Below are 24,853 nucleotides of genomic sequence, written 5' to 3' on the forward strand. Positions count from 1 at the left end.
AATGGCCCCTTCAAGCATATTCCTGGTTCTGCCTCTTTGGGCCGCAGGGTTAGCACCCTCTCCCCACCAAGGGAGGCAGAGGAGCTGCTCAGGGAACTGCATGAAGAGGCAGGGGCAAGCCAGGATCAAATGGCTCCACTCCTGAGCTTTGCACCGATGATGGATTTAAAGCTCCATCCAGACACCTTCTGCAGCAGGTAACAATTTCAACTGCAAACACTCACCCCTGATGTGTCCAGTGCTTGTGCTTAATGCCTGAAAGCATTTCAAATAAGAGCATTATGGTAAATGTAGGTTTCAGCCATTTTTAGCCTGCTTGTACTAGATTTAACATACTGATCTACACCAGAAAGTACACTTGCAGTAAAAGAACTTTGACCTTTGCCCTTCCAACCTCTAAGTCCATTAAGGGTCAGGCCCTGCCTATTAAAGCATCACACCTGCCACGGAGGCAGCAGACAGAGCAGCTCAGAGCAAGAAGGGGAGAGCCCGGGTAATAGAAAACATTGCAACAAAGTTTAAGGAAATACATCAGACACTTGACCACCACCCCTCAACCCTACCCAGGCCACCACCTTCAACATCCACCCCAAAACTTGTCGTGACTGCAAGCCCCAGCTTCAGGGGTGCCACCAAACTGTGCAGCCTTTGTTAGTTGTTTACAGGAAAAAAAAGTGTTGAGCTGCCACAGTTCAATAGTCTCGACGGGCAGAAGAGGATTAAAACTAAACCAGCAAGAAAACAGTGAGGGCTATTGACAATGAGCACTGTTAGCCTTGGACACGCAGCCTCCCCTCCAGCGGGCTTGGGACCAGGCATGCAGCAGGCTGACCCCTCAGCTGTTCGTTTTGGTAATTAAAATGAATTTGCACCTGTGATAAAAAAAAAATCTCAAGAACCAGAAGACTCCCAGTCAAGTGCACATGTTGCTTTACACACAGAGGGACGCGTCTGTCAGGGGACAGCTACTTTTCAGAGCTGTTAGTTCAGGGAGGGCTGAATAACTTCTGGCCTTCACTGCTCAGCACCTGGTGCATCATTTCAAACGAGCAAGTGCTCACTCAGACACCAGCGCCAAAGCTTAACCCCTGGCCAGCCAGGCTGCAGGGTGGACGGACAGGGCAGAACATATCTTTTGCCTTCCTCTGTACAGTCCCAAGCATCACAAAGGCGCCAGCAATTCAACTAAAGTAACAGTCCTTACATTTCTCTTTAGCTGCTTTGTCATTATGGCAGATTCACAGAAGCCAAGCAGCAAGACACCAGTGAAAAATCAGGGCGACCGCGCCAAGGATGTGACTAATCCTTTCACAGCAAATCTGGAGATCTTTCGGCAGCAGTTGTGCAAATACTCGAAGCAGTTGTCAGCGACTGTTTGCATTCCGGGGTCGGTCATCCACACTCTACAGCGCAAGTGTCTACAAATCCCAAAGCCACCCTAGAGATTAAAAACTGTCAAGAAAGCGAGCATTTACGCAGCCTCGTGACCACGGCCCTAAGGACGAAGCTCACTCTGCCCTTCCGAGGGCTGCGTCCCAGTTCTCAGCGTGGGGAAGGGGACGTGCGTGGCAGGTTGCAGGCATATTCACAAGGTGTTAAGTGTTTTTGGAAAACAGTTTATTTTGGGAATTACAGAATACTTTAAATTTTCCAAAATACATCTTACTAGATCCCTACAAAAGAAATCTAAATAAGTACAACAATATGAAATTAAGTTTGTTGCAACAGTCATTAAATATTTACTTCCACTAATATATACATACAGAATGCCACACAAGGAGCTTGTTTACCCTTGGAATGTGTGCTGCGTTCCAGCAGTTACGCTCCATCTCCATATCCTCCAGTTCCACAACATGAAGACTCAATATTAACACTTTGTACATCCTTTATTATAGGCAAAAATCAGAAGTTTCTTGTTGGGGCTTTTGTTTAAAATAGAAATTAAGAGTAACCCTCTGCAATTTCACAGCTGTGGTAGTTTATCTACTGGGGTATCAAACTTGAAGTCTGCTGGGAAGAGATCTGGAGCGCGAGGATAGATCAGCCTGTACGACTGTCTAATCGTAACATCAGCCACACCAGCAATATCACCAATTTCTAAGACAAAAAAAGCAGAGAAATGATTAGTTTTCACTTTTGCCATTTGTACTGAAGAAACCAGCAAGTGTAGTTTATCAAGAAGCATCACACACTTCACTCAATTCAAAATGCTCCCAAACGCCTGGAAAAAAATGGTTTTAACTGCGGTGGTTGTTATTTCGCATACGTAAGTCTGTCTTCTCACATGGCATAATCCAAGTTACTATATCCCTCATGGAATAGTATCGGTTGCAAATTGGCAGAGGGCCAAGAGTGCAGGAGTCATTAGAAACATCTACTGCAAACTCTACACGTGCCCAGCAACACTCTCGTAAATCAGCAGCAGCATCAGGATCTTGATTTTTATGCTTTAATTGCATAAAAGCAAAGCACTTAGGCATAGACAAAAAAGCAACACCTTCAGCTAAGCATGGAATACAAAATGCACAGAGAAATAAGTCAGAGGCCCGGAGCACTGTTTAATGAGCAAAGGAAGCACTTGTTTGAGATGCACAGAAACTTGAACTTATTCAAGATTTAACCAAGTTTGGAATCTAAACCTTGAAGTGCACGAAAGCCTCCCGCATTGTCTGAGGACCCTGAAGGAGTATGCAGTCGTGTCTGGATCCATGGCAGGCAGCTGTCTTTTGTTTTAGCAATCGCTCTTAAGAGGCATAACCCCATAGCTCAAGAGGAGCAAGGATGAAGGCACCGTACTGCTTGGGCTCTACGTCACTCACACGCCCAGGAAACTGCCAACACGATGACAGCTCCAGGGACAGAACGAGCAGTGACTGATGCAGAACAAAGCATCGCAACCTGACAGATAAAGGCAATTCTTTACCTAAAAGCAGCTCTCCACTAAAAAATTGCTGGATTTTTAAACATTTCTGATCTGAACTGTGGACTAAACACATCAGAGCTTCCACAGCCGCCAGCACTTGGATGCATTTGTCACACCCAGTTGTAACCACCGCAGCCTTAGCTCCCTTCCACCACATCGGCCTGATTCTCTTGAGCCCCAGAGGCTGATCCCCACCGCTCTGAAGTCTGTAACAGCCCTCAAAACTCTTCACTGGCTTCCTGAGGGCTCCCCTACCAGAAGACAGTAATGCCAAAGGTGAGCTACGGCCCAGCCTGCTCTCCCACTGCTCTATCACAGGCTCACAACAAGTTGAGGAACACCTACCCACCCCTGGCTGCTAGAATGATTAAAGACTCAATGTAATCTAAAGCCGTAACGCTCCCTGCGGCTGCCCCCAAGTTTGCATCGGGAGTATTTTAGAGCAGCAGAATGTACACATGCAAATATTACCATGGGTGAAGTTAAAATTATGCTCATTTGAATGCACTGGTCTACTGCATTCAAGAACCCAACTCCCAGTGCCGGAAGAAACTGAACTCAGTTCACATTGAGCATAGCCAATTACTCGATTTTCATTTTGGGGAGTGGGAGATCCTGGCGTGGTCCTTGCTGTAGGCAATCAGAACAGCAGCTTATCACTGCTTGCACAGACCTCACCCGAGTTTCACCATGACACTGAATTCTCTTTCAAGCAACGAGACACAGGGGAAGAGAAAAATAGAAGAAAAAGTGAAGTTTCACCTTTTTGTGTCCTTTTCTCTGCAGAAGCTTGTGATGCCATGTAAATAGCTGCAGCTGCTACAGAGATAGGGCTTCTCCCAGGAACCAAATCTAATTCCACAGCTTTACGAGCAATATGCGTTGCCGCCATTTGTACTTGTTTGGGAAGACCCAGATTGGAGCAGAACCTTGACATGAAGTCTCCAGTAGTAATCAGATCGACACTGGTTTCGAGAGCTTTCAAAATCAGTTTAAAACACCGGCCTATTTCCTTCTTTGAAATCCTGGACACTGCACAAATTTCTAAACAAAGAGTAAAAATTAAACTTGAGGCTTGACAGCATTTGCTCCCCCAAAATAATCTAGTTTGATTCTCATTATATTAAGCCCCACAAAGAGAGCCAGTGTCATGAAGGCCACCATCACTAAATAAGCTCCACATGTTTGTGAAACTTCCAAATCCCTTCACTCAGGGCATGTTTCTTGTAAGGAGCTAATTAACACAGCTTGCTTACTAAGAGAAATTTGGTACTCAATGCCAAGAAAGGTTGTATCGCTGTGAGGAAAAAGTTGCACGTATTTACTGCAGAACTGTTCGTTCAAATAGTTACAACAGTCCCCATCACCCTCCAATCAACACAATACTTTAAGTTTCGCCAATACTCTGAATGACTTTCAAATGCTAAATTTTGATGTATTTTGACCAAAAATGCTATGCCTGAGAGCCCACTCACCTCACGAATGTAATTCCAGCCTCCCTCCTACCCTCCCCTCCAAAGGCGGGCCATGGCCAAGAAAAACCAATTCAGCCAAGTCCAGGAATGAGAAAACCAGCCTCCTGCAGTGACAGCACCTAAGACCTTTACTTCATAGCAAAATTGAATCTGTATCACTGAAAACTTACCTTTAAATGTTCTTGGAACACCCTCTTGCCTACAGGCTATGTAGAGACAAGCAGAAGCAATAGCATCATTACTCCTTCCCTTCAGGCTTTTTTGCTCATACACTTGCTTGAATAAATTATTTGTTCGATCCTTCAAAGCAAGAAGACTAAATTTAATTAGCTCTAGGCCATTTAATTAGCAGCAATATCAAAAATTCATGTGCTCATTATATTATGCTAACTAAGTCAATGCCAGAACAATTTCGGGAAGGAAGACATGAACTTACAACTATATTTCGAGGGAGGTTGATTCTGTCTGCCATGTTCGTTATTTCTTTAAAAGCATTCATCATTGCACGATCAGAGCTGCTCATAGTTCTGCGATTTTGGTACTTTGAATTCCCAAATTCATCAAAACTTGCCGCACCCGTGCCCTGAAAAGAAAAATTGTTATTATCACTATAACACAGGCAACTTCCTCCTCATTTCAAGAGCAAACATCCTCCAGTTGTATACATCTTAATTCAAGGCGTTCAGTTCGAACAGTTGGGAAAATGAACATCACCGAAGTAAATCATACAATCGAGCATTGTTCCAAACATCAGGTTTCCACAACTCTCAAATCGTTTATTTATTTCCAAGGACCACAGATTTTGCAGGGATTTTGCCTTCTCAATGTAGCGATAGTTAAAAGGATACAATGAATAATACGTAGCCAGCGTGCGTGTCTCAATACTCCCGTCACCAAAGCTGAGGTGAGGTCCAAGATGAGATTTTATGCACCCCATATGTCATTTGGGCTGCATCTGCACTGTGGCAGACTGGCGAGTCAGAACAACAAAATTTTATGGCCAACTGGAGACCAGCTGTTACACTGACAACGCAAAATATGGAAATGAAGGCATGGGCAAAGAGAACATCCAAACCAATGACCTATACAAAACCAATTTAATACTATGCCTGCTAGCAGCTGCGAGACTTTGTTATGGCAAGATGTAAATATCCATATAATCTGCCTTTACACGAAACCCACGGACCTCTTAGAAGAAAAGCTTTATGTCTCAGGAGGAGCAAGAGCCACCAACTCAACCTGGCAACTTCAAAACAAGCTTCCATCATGCTTTTTTCTTGGTACCTTACAACTGATAGAAGTATGCGATTTGTACTATTAAGTATACGATCAATTTTGCCTAATTAAGAGGGTCTAAAACGTTTAAGGGCTTCAATTAGCCATCAGGCTGAAACATGTCTTTAATAATGCCATGTCAGACCGGTAATAGCTGACGACAACAACGTGGCCTGTAAGTTCAGAAGAGCAACGTCCATGATTTATATAGTCTTCTTACGTGTTTGCTCTCACACTGTGGGTCCACAAGCTCTCTCAGGTGGAAAAAGCTTCTTCATAACAATTCCACATCTGAGTGGAAACCTGGATTCCCCGAATCAGCCAGTATTTATTCCTGGCTGGCATCTTCAAACAACTTAGCTGGGCAGGGGCATCCAACTTTCCTTGCAGATTTAACTTTCTCCGCAGACAGATTTGGTCATTTAAGAAAGCTGACATGGTGGCCGCTGCACAGACACAGACTACCACACTGTTCTGTTTTGTCAAAAACAGTAACCATGAAGCCGATCTTGATCTCTGAACTGCTAGCCTGCCTGTTCACACCCTGCACTTGCACACAGGGTTCTCAGGTTGAAGACTCAGCAATGTATCGGGACCCCCAGGTGGTACAAAGGGGGCCAGGCCACACGGAACAGAGGGCAGAGCACGCCCTGGCACCACCTTACCCCTCCGAGCTGCCCAGATGGAGACAGAGCTCGTTTCTTCTCTCCTTTACATGTTCTTGGGAACTGCCCTTCCGTTTTAAAACAGCCTCTAACTGTAAGGCTTACACTCTCCCTGGTGCATTTAATATATGTTCTTTGGCTGACACTAATAACGCTCACCCTTGACCATTCACTTACACCGTTCCACTTCCCTACACCCAAGGACTCCAGTTACACCCCATTATTGATGAGCTCAGTGGATACCTCTAAATGCTGAGACCCGTGTCTGTGGTGCGCACATACTTTGATGCTGCTGTGGAGACCGAGGACTCCGGCACAGAACCCTCCCTCACGAGCTCCCCCAGTTCCCCAAATAGGCCATTTATGACAGACACCAGATTCCAAGACCGTTTTGGGTTTTTTCTACTCCTTCAAACATTCTTTCAGATGAAAGAATCACCCAGAAATGGGATGCTCCAAAGGCAATCCTACTTCCTTGACTGGATGATCACCTCCAACCATCTAAAGGTTCCCAGTAAGGTGTAAAGATAAACAAAGAGCAAGAATCAAGCACAACAGACTCCAGGCCGCACAGAGCATTACAAACCTATCTGCAACACCTGCCTTTCAGGAGTGGTGCCAGAACAACTATCCTTGGCCCAAAACATACACAAGCCTCAGGTCAGAAGGCTCCTTCCCCGCCATCTCTCATACCCCTGCTCCCTGCAATGCATTACAACATTCGTGTGCATCACAGCCTCCTGGACTAGTGCTACGCACAAATGCTTACAGGAACTGAATGTGCTCAAAACCTTGTAGGTGGCCAGAGGAGTGACCGCGGACAAAGGCCTATCAACCCTGACAGCAAGTCCCCAGTCCTTGCCTAGTCAGGCTTCGTGCCAAAGAGCGTTTTACCAGGGAATGCTGCTCTGTCCTAGAGCGATCAAGTACTCCCCTTCACCTCAGGGATTGGCCCCCGTCCACTATACAGCACCCAAAAGATTTTGTTTGTTTTGGTAACGGTTCTCCTTAACCCCTCATTTTTTACTTTCTCGCTGGTACTTACGGTTACCTTTTCCTCTGAACGGTTGCTTGTGTATATTGAAGCTACCAACACAGGTTTACGCAAGCGCTGTTAGCCAAAGGGTTTTCCCCTGTCGGTACGAGCGCTGTCCAAGAGCCATACCCAATATATATGGCTCACAACTATAAAAGGGTTGGAAAATACTCTCCCATCTCAGCTGCTTAAATAAACCACAGCAATTCTCCCTGCATTTGCTATGTAAATGCACCATCTACTCTCCTTCTGGAGCCTTCAGTTGAGAGACAATGCTTTGTTAGCTTCAGCCCTTGACAACCATGTTAGAAATCCCTTTCCCTTCATGGAAAAAAAAAAACAGAAGCTGTACAGTTTTAACTGAAATCAAACAGACTAAGAATTGTGTGTTTCACTGTCGTGGCCTTTGAGACATCTACTCATATCTTTCCCACCTCAGCCAGAAAGTTACCTGTCAAAGGCTAGAGTTCCACCTGTTTGGCTTTCAAACAGAGCAGAAACCTCATGGATACAATCCTGGAAACAGCCTCAAAGAGCCAGAGTGAGAAAACACAGTCCAGAAAACAGTGGTAATGTCTGAAGAGGCTCAATGGAAGTTCAGTTATGGTGCTGGCAGCCAACGGCTTTGTACCCCAGTATATTCCCTTTAACAGCAGAAAGTAGAAGTATCTCCACCATCATCCACAGCATTGACTTGAGGTTACCCACGGCGCCAGGGAATGTCCCCAGATCCGTCAGTCGTCTTGCCCAGTACAACCAGCTCATTATACTCTGATGGATCCTTTCTTCTTTTTCAATCATCAGCCCTTGATATCTTGTCACTGCTTATCAGTATAGCACTTTTAGATCCAGGCCCTGCAGCCTGACAACACAGCCAGCTTCCTTTCAGAGGCATCCGATCAAAGGATAGGAGTTCTACATCAAGAGATTGCACTAGTTCCTTGTTCGACCAACCTACATTCTCTTGTAGTTGCAGTCACAACAAAAAGCAATAGCTTAGCTAAATACAGAGGGCCACAAGAGACAACTTTTTCCACATGACAGGTAGCAAAACTTGAAGTTTTCCTTTAGATTCATAGAGAAGGGCTCTTTATAGCAAGGCAGATCTAGAAGCTGCTTGTTTGGTTGTTTTTCTTGAATTTTACGTGATGATTTTAGAAATAACTATAATATTCTGGCAATCAAGTCACAACTAATGCCAGACTTCATCACCTCTCCAATTGATCTGCATTGTCATCAGGTCAACTGCAGCACACAGTATCTGCTTTCACAGAGATACAGTTCTGTGCCAATATCCTAAAGATCTGCCTGAAGAATGCAAACCACTTCCACCACAGCCAAATATGCTATTCATCCTCCTCTTCACAGACAAATTAATCTGTCTTCCGACGCAGGCTGTTGCTGCCTCAGACAGATGGGTCCCTTAAGGACTAAAGCCAATTAGGAACTAATCCCTTTGCATGGGCAAAACAGCCTCTCTCGCTGCTAGCAGACCAGGTACCCCCAGTAGAAAGGGGTCCTGAAGCAGCACCTCCTGGTTTCAAAGAGGAAGGAGCAAACAAACCATTCTGTGAAGCAGAGCTGGCCCCTTCCTTTGATATTTCAAGGCAACAGCCAGTCACCAGAACTTTACTGTTGTAACTGGCAAGTTGTTTGGATTCCGATTCCACCTGCGTTCCCAGTTTACAGTAGGTCTCTAATATGACATGCCATGAGAATTGTCAGTGTCCTCCTCCTCCTTTGGGTTTTCCACACACAGGTTGTGTTTCGGCCTTTTCTTTGGCGGGGGGGGGGGGGGGGGGGGGCAGTTTTTTCTTTTAAAGATTCTATTATCTGCAGTCCTACCTCAAACAGAGAGGAATACCTCTGTTCCCTGTCCCATGCGAAAGGATAAAGCAATCTCTGGCACACAAATCTGGGGTCCACTCCAAGCCATTCTAGGAATTACTGTTAATTGAGAAAATACAGTCTTATCCTGCTTTGCTCTCTGTCAGATAGTACTTATCTTCCTTACGACTACACCAATTTCACCCTTGTTCAACCACTATGCATATCTAGGTCAAACCTCATCCCGGCCTACTGCTGGCAGTGACTTCAGAAGACTGCTTGAGAAACTTACTACTTCCTTGGTTTAGTTATTTTTTTGCTGCAAAATTCATGCCCTTTCTGCACTCATAGGAAATTTCTTCAGCATCTTCTGACATAAGCCATTCTCTTCCTTCCAAATGACTGAGGAAAAATGCAGCTCCTGATACAGAGTTCACATCCATAAGCTGACACCCCAGAGCCCCTGCTCACTGGCAAGACAAACACAGGAACTCTTGTCCAGAGCACATCCTGGTTTGTCAAAGAGATTCCCAATTTCCTGTAGAAAATAATGTGTCTCTTCTGCAAGTCCTCTCTCTGCAAACAGAGCACCCACAGTAGGACAGACTGCCCCTTCTACATTCTCCCGCATGATCCTGCGGTTCCAGTACTTGGACATTTTTTACTCATGGGTTAAATGATGCCACACGGCCAGTCATGCCTGTTCTGGGATGCTCTGGTTAACAGCTGAACTGTTTCATTAGATGAATGTCCATCTCTGAAAATTTTTTCAATGAGAAACAAAACGGACATTTCTTTACGTCTTTAATTCTCTCATGGAGGCTGCTATCCCTCTTGTTCTAAATGGGGACCCGAACCTCCAGAGAGAAGGTTAGCAGCACAAGCCACTGTTCACCTGGATACAAATTCTGTCTTCAGCTGAAGTATCTTTTGTCTTTTCCAACACGCAGGTTCTAGAAGAGCTCAGAAAGTCATCCTACCTACTGAATCCAACTGAGTTCCCCGAAACAAAAGCCTATATTTACACAGTCCCTAAACAAGACAGCAGTGTGAGCCTGCAGCAAACAGCCCATTTCTCCATCTCTCTGTGAAGGCGTACTCTGATCCCAGCTGACCAAATCAGTGACAGAAATCCAAGCCCTGAGAACCACAATCTTTCTAGACCTATACACGTAACATTAGAACTCCAGAGACTTCTACAGCACTGCTTCACAGAGCTATTTAGCAACGCCGACTTCTTAAATGGAAGAGTGCAGAAATTTGTTTGCCTGAACGGATTCCAAAAGCCACCATAAGGCATCCTAAAATCTGTGGGGCAGTGATGCTTGGAGTTGTCCAAAACAAGCAACTACTTAGACAATCCTTTGAACAGAAGGTTTCTTCTCCACCAATGGCGCTTCAAGATTAGCTGTCCATATCAGAATTTATTAGTTGTCTTCAGCCCTCTAAAGAATTTTTGGTTGACGAGTATGGTGCACACTCCCCTATACTTATCCACAGATATTTAGGTAGGTCTGCTTCTTCATCCTAGCAACACCACTGGAACAAAAACTTCTGAGAAATCCTGGTGTGGATGTACCACAACGTGCAAAGCAGCAAGACATTTTTCAATAGTTACTTATCAGCAACCTGACCTCCTTTCACAAAGCATTCAAGAAATCCACAAGTATCAATTTGAATCTCGCAGTCGAAAATATAACGTAAGTACAACAATGTAAACTTGCCTGCGTCGCTACTTCATTACAGGGATCTCATTTGCGCAACTAATCTTGCTCGCTCTCTCATGGGAAACGGCAGGATATGGCTGTACCACTAAATTTCAACTCAAATATATACCAAATACTTTATTCTGGAGCACTCACACCATGAAAGAAGTCTACATTTAGTGCTTTAACATTAACTAGAAGAACATGTACAACATGTATGTAGATCTCCAGGTGTCCAATATGACTCTGATACAGATTTTGTTATAAGAAATAATAAGTTTAAGTTGGGCAGGACTAGCTATTGAGGCCTCAAAACTAAGTACCAATTATTTCAGAATCACCTCAAATACATGTGCCTAGTCAAAGTGTTTCTTTTAAAATTGCAACATCACCTCTTCTATTTATAGCGGTACACCAAAGTAGTGGTAAGTAACCCCAAAGCGCTGCAAACTCTTCTTTTGTTGAAGCGGTCAGCCCTTTCCTGCTACGCCCAAGGAAAGAGCCACATTTTACACACCACTGAAATGTAAGAGTTCAGGTTAGACAAAATCTCATTGTAAGTACATTCTCTGCATAGTTTCTGTATGGACATACAAATACATACTTGGCATAAAAACGCTCAAACTTAGTAAAATTTTGCATTTTAAGTGTTACCTTGCCAATCATTGTGCTCAAGTCGCCATCGCTCAGCAAAGGATTCTGGGTATCCCCAACTCGAGACGGGTCTTTTGTTGCTTTGTCATTGCTGAAAGTTCTCCACTCTGACCCTACGTCTATGACCCGGTCACCTGAGTTCACAGAAAGCAACAGTCTGCATCAATATAATGTTTTGAAATATTTCATGAAACATTAAGTTACACATCTGAGCTCTCCATTTTAAGAGGACAGTCCACTGGCATTCCCAAAAGGAACAGTTAACTTGCAGGACAACATGCCAAAGTATTAGGATTTACAAGTTCAGTTGAAGGCAACTGAAAAAAAAAAGATACAACTAGAGCTGCACAGAAAACAGAGAAATGCATCCAGAATACAGTTATCCTTAAAGAGTATCATGGGATTTTCAACACACAAAAGGGATCAAGACCTTGATTTCAAGCTGGAGTCGTGGTTGCCTACGGATGTTCTCAGTGCTTAGACAACTGAGGAAGTTACTGTAACTTAACAAGTCCTCTCACATTTGCCATGTGTTCAAAGCGCACATGTGAATGAACCATCATGCGCTAGCTCATTAACCTGTGTGTAGTAGATTACTTCTGTGCATGAGCTCCAGGTCCTTGGTACTCTGAATGTGCCACCTTCTAACCCATCATAACGACATTTTGCAGCTCAATTCTTGTTCTTGAAGGGAGGTCTGACCCTGCCCAACTCCATTTCATTCCTGATGCTTGACAGGATCAACATATAATATATAAACACAACTATTTCTTCTTAAACTCAGTCTACCCTGTTATACCTGGAAGAGTTTAAATACAGATTCAGCGTAAGTAGAAAAAGCTCTGAACGAAACAACTTTCCTTACGGTCTTCTGTTCATCTAAACCTTCCCTACAGCATCTTTTCAGATTGAGAAATAACTCTAACCAGCGTTCTGATACAGGGAAAAGCCCTACAGTAATCACAACGATGCAATCTTTAACAAAAAAAAAAGGCAAGCACAAAACCAAACACCCCACCCACAAAAAACCCACCCAACCACACAGAACACAAATACACACCAAAACACACAAACAAACAACCCAAGGGAAAAAAAAACCTGCACCCCCCCAGCTGCTGGCAGTGTACTTCATACTATTCCCAGGCCTGGCAAAAGCTGTGTCTCAAAGGTGTTGCCTCGAGAGCAACAGTACAGAATTTTTAAGAATACATGTACAGAGAAGCACAAAATGAGCATTTTTCACAGTGTTTCGCAGTCAAGCAGATTACAGCTCTGTGTAGGACAGCAGAAGAAGCTTCAATTGTCACCCTGCTTTGCTAAACCCGAGGGAAAATTCAGTACCTTTATCAGTGTTTAAGTGTGTTGTGAAAGAAATGTCTGCAAAAAATAAGTAGCATCAACTGCAAGAAGAATTTCCGGTATGGAAGTCTTAGCATGAAACCACAGAGGCTGATTTAACCTGGTGAAAACATAAGCAGATATTCAAAAGCGCTCTCGAAACAATGGTAATACAAGATATGAAGCTAGAAAAAAAATGCAGGAGCAATGGACAGAGTGGTGCAACTGCACAATTACTTGGGGGGAGGGGGGAATCTACTCTGAATTAAGAACTTTATTCTTAACATAAAATTGTGCAAGGAATATGCTTGAAATTGAAAGCTGTGAATGAACCGTAAGAAATCACCACAACCAAAAAGAATCAATTTAGGCTAGAGGTGTTCTCACCAACAGGTGTCAGACATGCTCACCGCTGTGCCCCACCTTTATTTACTGCTCTAATGAAAACCAAGAGGGGGAGGGGGAAAAAAAAGAGTAGGCATTGAAAACTATTAGTTTAAGAATACAGCAGCCTAGAAGGCGGCACAGATCCGCTCTTTCTGCTGCAAAGGTCTCACACCCCACACACCTCCTCCCCCCCACCCGCCCCGCAAGCTTAAATTAGCTGACAGCATGCTTCTCTAGCTCCTGGACTCTGTAAATATTTGATTCAGTAATGCTCCTTCTATGGCCTAGCAGTAACTTTACTTTAAGACAACCCCCCAATACTGTTTACAGCATCTAAAAAAAGCAAAATGTACTTAAAATTCTGGCATGGTATAAATAGAACACTGAGTACAGGGCAATGATGTAATATTTTTTCCATACAAGTGGGAATGACCTAAATGACTCACTCAGGGATCTGCCTCTTGTGAGTTATGAACCATTCCTGCTCTAACAAAAAAGTGTTATATCACTGCCTGCTTTGGCAAACATGTTACAAACAGAGGATTGAGACTACTATTTCAGAGTGAGAAAAGATTAAGTAGAACAAATCGCTGACTATAAAGCATTTGCGTAGTTAAGATTCAGTATGCAAATACCTTTACTTTGCCAAGAAATCTGCTATTGCCAAAAAAAGTTTTCCTGTATATTCTCGGTGTCTTACTTAAAATATACAGAGGTCCTAGAAGTGCATTCCACCTTCCAAAAGGCCCTCTATAAAAGTGTGACACGAACTAGAAATACTAATGAAAACGAAACAAATAGGCCAAAAGGTTTACAAAGATGGAAAAATATACTCAGCTACAAGCAGCTAATTATCCCATTCTACAAAAAAGCACAGCACTTATGATTTTTAACTCTTCAAAACACGAAAAACACTTTGGAACTGTGCTGTTAGTACTGATGCAGTTAAGCCCCACCGTAAGTGATCAAAGCAAATCCATAAAATACTAAAGCCAGTCTTACAAAAAGCGGCGTCAGGAATTCAGCCTTGGAGACTGGTCCCGAGTTAACATTTCAAGTGCTAAACAGAGTCTGCTGGTTATACGCTACTGATTAGCTTTCCTGAAACACCCAGAAAATGGGTCTGTCAGTCAAACGCCAGAGTAACAAAAGCTCCCAATAAATCCCTTATAATATCAGAAAGCAGAGACGATTTCATTATATTGGTTTTGGCAAGAGCATCAAGCTGTGATAAGTATGGGAGTGGCTGCATTTTCCCTCTACTACTTCCTTTTGATGCAGTCCTTTTGAGCAAACATAAGCTTCACTAGATATGGTTACTTTAGACACTCCTTTATTTAATTTTCATCAAACAGATGAGTTCAGCTCCTCAGCTTCCTCCTCCGAAGTACATATAAAAAAAACCGCGTAGTTTACATGACCAAATCTTTGTGGAACCCATCTCCAGACTGATACCCTGAAGCATCTTTCTGATCATACCAGTTTTTCCTCCATTGCCCCATTTCATAAACCATTCTTCCAGTATTCAGGTACGCTTTAAAATAGAGTTCAACAGACTAACACGCAGGCTCTAGTGGAAATACACACTGCAAACTTCTCTGACTCGCGTTACCCACCATCTGAAAAGCTCATTTAGTAAAATGCAGAACTGTTATTCGGAACGGAAAACCTCAGACCAAGGTTACTTTTCTTCACAACTGCCAAACGCAAAGAGCATGCGCTACAGAGAGGCGAGGAGTAAGCTCAGGTCAGTATCAAAAATTAAAATATCCTTTTGAATAGGGTTTGTTTTTTTTTTTAATGGCTTAAAACATCTACACATCACAAATAATGTGTTTAGTCCTCCCATAAAAGACAGAAAGGGATTTCTCAACGGGAAATATTTTCTTTCAACAAGCCCTGAATTTGCAATTCTGTATGTATTGAGAAATATTACCAGCTATTTTAATGTTGCACTCCGCTTGCAATAACTCAGAATACAAAGGTATTTTATTCTCTTTTTGCAATTGGTATTGTCTATGAAGGCAAGATCGCTGCAAATTGAATGTGTTCAATCATAACAAGAAACAGGATGAAATTCAAGCCACAAGTCATGTTATATTCCATATCCAGTATTGGAAACAGTTCCGAGAAGGTATGTTCTTTTTCAAGGAGCTCTAGTGTTAGCTGTACAATGCGTCAAGTTCTATGTACTAACAACTAATATTTTAATCTTAACATAAATATGGTAAAGTTTATTTGCACTTTAAAGTACCAAAATACCAATTCTTTCTACAGAATGTTTAATTCTTACAGTTAGTTAAGGAATCTGCTGCCATCTAGTGAGCACATATATTATACTTCTAATTAAAAGCATTTTACAATGCCAAATTTAAAAAAGTATATAGAGGATTACAATTAATTTCAGTCAACTCCTTATTAACCAGAGTACTGAAGTGCTGGGACAAACTGCAGTGCAGACAAACAACAGGTAGCAGACTGAGCTGAGGAGAATCGTGAAGACATGTGACCGCACAGAGCCAGGCTGAACTGAGCCTTCTCTTTTCCAGGCTACGAGTCTCAGCTTCTTCTTGCACAGAAGATGCTCCAGTCCCTAAATCACTTCTGCAGCCTCCCCCAGGACTTGGTCCAGCAAGTCCCTCTCCTTCCTGTACCGAGGAGCCCAGAGTTAGACACGGTACTCCAGATATCTACTCCTCCACATTCTATTTATTAGTTTACACACTGCCCCAACACAGCAGCACAACTTTAGAGCTTCCAAAATATAAACTCAACCTTTTTTATTTTTTCAGTTTTCAGCTTTAGAGCTTCTAATTAAGACCAGATGTATCAAATATTACCAAAGAATACTCTTGGGATAAAAAAACCCCGCCATTTTACAGTCACAGCTTTTTCTACAAAACTTCCAGCCTTTCATATGCTAGCGTTATTCTTTGCAAAAAGTTATCTTGTTTTCATTAAACTGTAAACACCACAAATGCATCACCACCAACAGCAACACCAGCCTATTCACAAGGCTCAGCTGAAGAACCAAACAGAACCAGAGCAGGCTTTGAGATGTTGGGGGGGACAAAGGGGGAACAAAAAAACCCACAATATTTTGACTAGTTTCCAGACATCAAGAGCCAGCATCATACCAGTACCTGTAGGCAGCTATGGATTGAAACGGGCACTACAGCACTGCAGGCAAGTGACTGTTAAAGGAACAAAGGCTTAGCAGCTCCTGCACAACAAAATGACACATTATAAAGGACTTCGGGGCTTCCTAAGCCATCAGTCTATAATAATTTTGGAGGAAGCAAGTGAGAGTAGAAATGTTTAAAGAAATCCAGTGGACAAGTCTGGTCAGTTGAAGTTACACCTCTCTAGGGACTTGTGGCCTTTAAAAGACAACCAGTTCAAGTATTTGTGAAGGATGTCCCAAACTACAGAATCTCAATGAAAAAAAGTATGCCTTTTAAGAGCCTTTGGACTCTTCTTCCATCAGAGGAGTTCAGATAATTTCTAGCCCTTATTTGCCCTAAATCACTTTGTCAATCTGATTAGGGAATATATTTTTTTATTTGCTTCCTTAATAGGGGAACATTCAAAAAATTACTGTTTTTCCACTAGATAAATCTAGTGCTTCAACTAATGGAAGCATTCTTCATAGCAGCTCTCAATCACCTCTGGTTCCCAGCCTAGAACCCACTAACTGGAAAATCTCCAGGAAATACCCTGCTAAGAGCAGTGCTTATTATTACGAAGCCTGACAAAAGATGCTGACTTTTGACATCTAAAGTCTAAGTTTTCCCTTTTACAAGCTTTATTGCTGAAACAGCTAAAACTATCACCCTTATCTTCAAAGCTGAAATAGGTTAGGCTTAAAACAGAGACTATTTGAAACGCTGACTTAAAAAAGCTAGCAAATGGCTTTCTTCAGATTACAAATTCCCCACGAATGCTCATGCAGAAGTCAGCTATTCAGAATGTCTTTAAGTATCAGCATCCTTAATAATTAGCTTTCCTGTGGATGCAGAGTTCTACTTGCGAGGCCTAGGTTTTGTCAGGGACTTTTTAGTGCTCTGGACACCAAGCGCAGAAGCAGTAACCAGATCTAAGGTACCGATACACATCCATATCTGAAGGTTCTGGCCTATTTATTTAAGTAATACTTTAAATTGAGATTTCACATTTCAGTTTTAAATGTTGATAATACTCACAGAAAGAAGTAACCATGAACATACACCCAAATATGAAAACATTTTTCACCATTTGGAGGTATAAGGATGCTAGAATAGACAACTGCCCTCTACTGGATCCAAGTCAGGAGTACTTAAGCACCTCCTCCACTTGCAGGATATTACCAACAGCTGAAAAAAAAGAAAGGTTTCTTTGGTTTTCAGAAAACAAGCATCTACATATAGACGCAATTAATCTTATCCCTAATGACAGACACCCTGAGTAATGGGCTGGCCAGCAGAGAGGCAATCGTGAAACTCCTTCCTACTTGTTCTTTATGTCATAGAGGAAAAAAATATCTGCAGTATAGTTAAATCTTACCTATTCTTCATAGACCATACCTGAATTTAAGATGCACCATTTAGATCTCCGACAATTCAGAAGCTTTAGCCAAGCGAATATTCTGACAGAATTTTATAACAGCCTTACTGCTGACCACAAGCCAATAAACATCTCTCCCCAAAATTCTTTAAGTGAACACTCAGATGTTTACTCCATGTTCTGTGTACACCTGAATATAGGCCATAATCTGATTCAAAGCTTTAACAGGTTGACACGTGTCAGACAGAGCTAACCAGTTAGAGAAAACACACTTACTAAATGCTGAAAATAAGCTCCTCACCACTCCAACTCCTGCATGCTAATATAACATTTAATGAAGCTATCCAGAAGTTTAAGAAAAGTCTTAGATCAGAAAGGTATTCCTACCTAGCTGAGATGCTACACAGCTGTACGAGCCACGAAACTCACTCTTACGCCCCTCTGAAATTCAGGCCTTGCTACATCAAGAAAATTCAGTGCTTCATATTCCATTTCAATTCTGCTTTCTTCAACCCTTTCTGGCACATTGGCTAACTTCCAGCCTGGTTTACTGCCTACAAGGTAGTAAGCAAAATATTTACTTGTCCAGAAAGAGGATTTACTGGCCTTGTGTTCTTGAACAAAATGCTTCTCACCCCACCAAGTCTGTCTGAAGAACGAGACATGGTCAACATTTTAAATGAGCACGGAACTAACTGCTTTTCCAAACCCTAAGAATTCTCAAGCGAGCACATGGACACTTACCATGCCACGTATCCTGGAATGATTTGAGAAAAGTAGGTATAGCAAAACACAAGACTTATGACAGCAGATAAACTCGGACATAAACTTGTAAAGTTTCAGATGCAGATTAATATAAAAATTCCATGGAAAACTGCAGTTTAGGTCCCCAACTGCCCTTCATTCGAAAGGCGATAAGCAGGAGGAAAAAGTTAACAAGTTGGAAACAGTTACCATGAAGAGAGGGAACACAGGCTAACCCAGGAAAGGTAACAGTGAGAAGGCAGATGAGAGTTTCTAGAGGACCGAAGCTCTATTTTGAAGCAATAATAAAACCGCCACCAGCTTCAGCCATACTGCCATGACAAGATTTAATTGTTTTAATAGTGCACGGCAACAAAACACAGTTTCTTAATAGAGCAAGTGACAAATGATGTGCAAAGGAAAAGCAGCATACTGGATTTAACCTAAAATTCCAATCTTCTTGAGACACTAAGAACACCGTCTATGAGTACAAAACAACTTTGATTAAAATGTCTTTCTCAAAAATCCCTTAAAAAGCAGTACTTTCAATACACAGCTCTGCCTAAGGCATGGAATTCACCTGTTGAAGAGACCAGCTCCTCCATTGCTTCACCCTTATGGCTACAGACCTGACAAATGCAGCCTCAGTCGTAATACTAACACCACCAATTTCATCTCATATTCCCAGAAGATTAATTACAAAACCTCAAAATTATCCCTGCACCAGCTATTTGATCCTATGACACGGTTTTACATTTAACAATGTTTAATTTTACATTTAACACTTTTTCCACAAATGTGAACTTCAGTACTGTGCCATAGCAATGAAGGAAAACATCAAGCGGAAACACATTTAACTTAGTCAAAGACTCTTTACTCTGATTTCAGCCAAATCGCACTTTTAAGTAGTACAATTTAAGAAATTGTACAAATTGAGAAAAAATAAATCAGTGAAGTCACATCACTATGTACTTTAGAACAGCAAAATAAATGCACAACTTCAGCATTTCCCGTTCTGCCTCACGTACACCAGCAGTGCTCTGCAAACACCAAAATCACAACATTTTTGGGTAAACCTGTAACACGTCTTTGGCTATGTAGTATATTGAGTCTTTTGGGTTTTAACTGTTCCAGTTGATTCCCTTCAGTGACAGATCTTGCTAACTTTCAGTCCACCTCAAAACGTATTCTCGGTGGGCCCTCTTCACATCAGCTACCCACCATGGCCTACGTAAGCCTTGAAACACAAATCCACAACTTTTCTATGCAAAAACAGGAAATGAAAGCACTACTCCCTTAAGGGGAACATGTATCACGGAATCTGCCACAAATACATAAGTTTTATTGTTTCGCAACAAAATATTGTCTTCACTCCTTTAAAACATCCCTACTTCTCAGGCATCTCCAGGAAACAGGCATCAGGAAGTGGATCTGGTTTTCCCCTCCTCTAAATTCCTTACCACACCAGAAGAAAAAACATTGAATGTTCCCACATCTCTTTGGTCATGCACTCTTCAATTATTTATCTTCATCTGATTTAATTCGTTTTCCAGACTTGCTGCTAGATACCCTAGCTAATGAATTGGATATATGCAGGTAAACTAAATTGCTGAAGGAAGGCAAGACAGAATGGGAACAATCAGCACGACAAAAGTGAATGTCAAAGCCTTTTAGTGATAAATCCATAGAAAGGCCTACTTAAAAACATTGCAGCTTAAAGAAAAAACACTTTTTACCCTACCAGTAATGTTGGCTGTAAAGAGGACCGAGACCATTTTAAACACATTGTAAAAATTTGACTCAGCAAAAGTCTGCATTACTATTTTAAGAATTCTGCCCAACAAAAATGCTGACACCTCAACCTAAAATCTCCAGTGCTACTGATTCAGAAGCGACCAGGTAAATCTCTAAAGCAAGAATACCTTGTGACAGGGTAACAGAAGGTACATGAAGTGACATTTCTGGTAAACTCCCAAGCTTCTAAAAATGAAACGTATCAAGCAAAACTTTTCCCTCTTCTAAAGCCAGGATTATTTCCAAAGTTATGAACACCTCAAGATGGGCTTTTCTCAACTTTGGTTCAACTTCTACAGCAGCCACGCAAAGAGCTGAACATGGACCAAACTATTTTTTTATGCAGTAACTTAGAAGCCTATTGCCATATTTCAAGAGGAAATATTGCTTTTTTGATTGAAATATTGATTTTTTTTAAACCACCAAATTTATTATGTTTCTTTTCTCTTTATCAGAATTTATGCAATTTAAACCAGCCCTTCTTTTAACAAATCAAATAACAATTCCCTCCCCCCCTCCGAGCCTTTTAAATGGTTTCGTAATTTTAAAAGAAACTGGTACTCAAGTTTAAATATTTTAGCATTTACTTTAATAAGATACACGGAAGTTTGCTTTTTGCATGAACAAAAGACAATTATTTTAGACACCTAGTTAAATTAGTACTACTTTTGCTGCAACTTATTAAAATTTTAGCTTTATGTTAACAGCTATACAAAAATTTTTAATTCAGTGCAAGTCAAGAGCCAAAACAAAATTACCACAGTCTAGGAGGGATATAAAACCATCCAAAATATTTAGCACCACTGAACAAATCCTCAAAACAGAGGATTTCCTTCTGGTCATGATGTATCTAAAAAAACATACGTAACAGAAATAAATGAGATTTAAATAATAATCATAACACGAGCGTGAGAAGTTTCCCATGCAAAAGGATTAACGACAAGATGATGCACAATAAGATGCTGATCCTAGAAGATACATAAAAATGAATATGCAGCATGTTCTGAGACAACGTGATTCTCTCTCTCCCTCTCTCATTCAAACAAAGACAGTACCTAAAAGGCCTCTCATTTTAAATATTCCATTATACTTAGCAATACAGCTTAGCCCGTGGAAGTTATTGCCACACGAACCAAGTAAGAGCTCAGCAAAATTCCAGAGGAAACTTTGGATAGTGTTAAAGGCCTTAGGAGAAGTAATTAACAAAAACAGGTGCTGGCAAGGATATAAAGAGAAATCCTTCCGGGCAGAAGATAACTCTATCTAATGGGAAACAGACTTCTTGTTTTTTTATAAGCAAGTTATTTGACAAAGAGCTTTTATTACATCTCCTATACTTTCCCGGCTAAAACAACAGCCATGATTAAAGACAGAATACTGGACCAGACAATACAATATTCCAATTCAGTGTTACAACATATTTTAAATTTCCAATCTTTAAAGAGAGTTTTATTCTTTTCATAATGCAGGAAGTTACCAGAAGACAGACTATTCAAAACAGTAAGCTTTTAGCAAACAGAGTATCATAAAAGAAAATATTTAGGCATCAGGAAAAAACTTTTTCATACTCAAATTATCATATACCAGTTTTGTGGGAAAACAAATCTACACACACAATTTAAGTTATATATGGTAATTCATGAAAATACAAATAGCTACTTACCTACTACTAGTCCACACTCAGAACAAATCATATCACCAGCTCTGTAATCCTCTACTAAAATGGAATCTGGATGATTTGGGCAAGTGACTCGCGGAAGTACATCCAAACTAAGAAAAAAAAAAATCAGGTTTAATTACTTTTAATCAAGCAGGCTGCACACCCAAAAGTATGCGAGTTCCTTGCTGAAAAGACGCTTTAGTAACACAGAACTTACAGCTACTGAATGACAAGATACTAACCTAAACATCTGAACTTCGCTTTTTATTTAAATGCTGCAACGCTAAATAAGAGCCCTGGTTAAGTGTACTCACAGTCTAGCTCCGAAGGAACTTCCCCAAGAAGTTAGCAGCGATTGCTTCCCTCCAAACGAGCGCGCTCTCATCCTAATCAGACCAGCACGGCTTACCAGGGCCTCAGTTCAGGAAGGAGCACGCACACAATATACATTTTTAGAAAACAGCCGGTTCTACCACTGTTTCATTGTTTTCAAGTGTCTGAAGAAAAAGTCCCATTTTAAATTAAGCAACTCCTTCATTGTGAGATCTTAATAAAAACCAAGCGGCTCACGAAGGGGATTGTGTGACAGCTGCTCCCGCTGACAGGGCTCTGCCTCGCACACCCACGCCCCCGCAAGAGCTTCACCAGATATAAAGCACTTCCTATAACGCATTAGCACTATTTAACACAACAGCTTTTAGTTACTGACTGGAATAACAACCAATTGCTTCTAACCAAACGCTTTAAAAGTAAAAATCTCATTAAAGCTACCAGTGACCGTCAGTAATTCTATTACAACCAATCGTCTCAAAATTGGAACAATGAATAGATATAATTGGGGTCTGTGTCTTCCAAGCCATTTTGCTCGAACCAGAAAGCAGAAGGTACGAAAGCTGATCATAAAAAAAATTCATCATGAGTACCCACCAACCTCAGTCCCACTGGGCCAAAAAACAACTTCTAATCCTTTCAATTGTAGAAAATATCCCACTAAAAGTTAAATTAATCCAAGATCCCCCCTTTCCCACTAGTCCATTCTTCCAGCCTAATCTATATTTCCCATCTTAATTTTTATTTTTTAGGTATTTCTACCTAAAAGTACAAAAAAACCACTAAGCATTTTGATCCAGTGACGGTTCAGAAAAATATCTAAGACTTGAAACCAAAATTGAAAATCAACATCACTATGAATATTAAACCCTCCAGAAAGAACATGTGCACACACGACCTTCAGATGTAAATTACGTTCAAAATACTACAAAAAAGCTCTTTAAACTACTTTCCTTCCCACTGCTCCCAGCCAGCAGTTTCATATGACAAGACAAAACTGTTGACGAAGCATGTGCAATCATCTGACATTTGGCGTTACGCAAAAGGCTGGCGACACGCTAAGCAAAAGAGAAAAAATAAAACCCAGAAGCCTGAGAGAGCACCAAGAGCGTTTTGTTTCAGGCTTTGCCTTCCTATCCCGATTTTAACTCCTTCATCCAGGTACACACCCCGCGCCCCGCCACACGCGGGCCCGATACGCTAAGCCAGCCGCGCCGAAGGAGAACGCACGGCAGGCGCGTGCGGGGCCGCCCGGCTCCCGCGCCGCGCCGCGGCCAGCGGGAAGCGCTCCCGCGGGCCCGGGGCAGGCTCAGCGGGAGGCACAGTCACCCGCAGCGCGCTCCGCGGGCCTGCCCTCGGTCCTGACCCGCGGGGGGGATCCAACCTCGACACATCTACAAGGGGAAGAAGACTGACTCGGAGCCCGAGACCCGCCTGGCCGCTGACCAGTGCCGGCAGGGGGTCAGGGCGAGAGCCTAAACGCGTGTCTGCAGGACCCCAGAGCCGCGCTCAGCGGCACGGAGCTTAAGCTCGGCCCTGCAAGAAAAAGGGCCGGCGCTACCGAGCTCGGCTTAACGAGGGGCCACGGAACCAAGCCGCAAATCGCCACGAAACCTCCTAAAACGCTGGCGTTCCTCTCGGAGCGGCTCCGACTAACGACGAGACGAAGCGGCGAGCCCCCACCCGCCCCCACCGGCGGGCGCGGCCCCCCCCACCCCCAGCCGCCCCTCAGAGGCCGCCCGACCCGGCCGGGCCCGCACCGAGCGGCGCAGGGAGGCCCCGCGGCCCGCCCCGGGAGCCGCACACAGGGGCGGCCCCGAAACACGGGACACCGGAGCGGGTCCGGGCCCGCCGCGCACCGAGCGACCGGCGCTACGCCGGGGGCACCGGAGGGCGGGCAGGGGGCGATGGCCGCCGGTTCCCCCCCCCGCGAGGGCGGCAGCAAGGGGCAGCGCGGCCATTTTCCCTCCCGCGCGGTGGGCCGGGGGGCGATGGCGGGGCCCCTCCCGCCTCCCGGCCCCCCCCGCGCCGAGCGCCCGCCGCCCCGTACCGGCTCGTGGAGGCCATGTCGGCTCCGCCCGCCGCAGCGCCGTGTGCCGCCGGGCCGCTCCCGGGCCTGCCCTTATATAGCGGCCGCGGGGGGCGGGGCGCGCCGGCGCTCGCTACGGGGCCCGCGGAGGGACAAACGGGCGCGAAGGCGCAGGCGGGTAGGGCCGGCCTGTAAGCAGGGCTGGTTGTTTATCGCATCCCGGCTTTTCTGGGCCGAGCCCAGCGTCCAGCTGAAGGCCCCAGGCCGCCCCGGCTTGCTTATAGCAGGGCTTTGCCACCCAAGGGCATGGCGAGGGCAGGGAGCCGGCCTGCACCGCCTGGCATTGAGGGCAGCCAAGGGACCAAAATCTTGTTCTAATAAATCACACGATGCTGGGGTGCTGAGCGGGAGCCTTCCCCCTTCGGCAAGCCAGACCCAGCGCCCGAGCAGGAGCAGGAGGAGCAGAGC

The 24,853-nt window shown here is 43.3% G+C and overlaps 1 protein-coding gene across 3 annotated transcripts; it reads right to left on the minus strand.

Moving 5' to 3' along the window:
* Positions 1-1,595: 1,595 nt before the first annotated feature.
* On the minus strand, positions 1,596-24,621 carry GTF2B (general transcription factor IIB). 3 transcript variants are annotated; one of them, XM_064455463.1, is made up of 7 exons: positions 24,407-24,621; positions 22,030-22,136; positions 11,562-11,695; positions 4,835-4,981; positions 4,569-4,698; positions 3,686-3,967; positions 1,596-2,097 (listed from the first exon to the last, which is right to left on the minus strand). In XM_064455463.1, the coding sequence occupies exons 1-7, from the start codon at positions 24,421-24,423 to the stop codon at positions 1,964-1,966; spliced, it is 951 nt and encodes a 316-aa protein (XP_064311533.1). In that variant the 5' UTR covers positions 24,424-24,621; the 3' UTR covers positions 1,596-1,963. The 3 variants fall into 3 exon arrangements, with proteins under 3 accessions (XP_064311533.1, XP_064311532.1, XP_064311534.1); XM_064455462.1 differs by lacking the exon at positions 24,407-24,621 and adding an exon at positions 22,341-23,035; XM_064455464.1 differs by lacking the exon at positions 24,407-24,621 and adding an exon at positions 17,489-17,638.
* Between the last annotated feature and the right edge of the window lie 232 nt (positions 24,622-24,853).

Source organism: Phalacrocorax carbo, chromosome 6, assembly GCF_963921805.1.
Source record: "Phalacrocorax carbo chromosome 6, bPhaCar2.1, whole genome shotgun sequence".
NCBI lineage: Eukaryota > Metazoa > Chordata > Aves > Suliformes > Phalacrocoracidae > Phalacrocorax > Phalacrocorax carbo.

Bases quoted from the DNA above. Each gene is read 5' to 3' on its own strand.
- GTF2B (XM_064455462.1), bottom strand. From the start codon at position 22,411: ATGAGAGCGCGCTCGTTTGGAGGGAAGCAATCGCTGCTAACTTCTTGG. The intron at 22,137-22,340 runs GTGAGTACACTT...TTTTTTTCTTAG, and splicing joins AGTTCCTTCGGAGCTAGACT to TTTGGATGTACTTCCGCGAG. The intron at 2,098-3,685 runs GTGAAACTTCAC...TTTTTGTCTTAG, and splicing joins AGAGAAAAGGACACAAAAAG to AAATTGGTGATATTGCTGGT.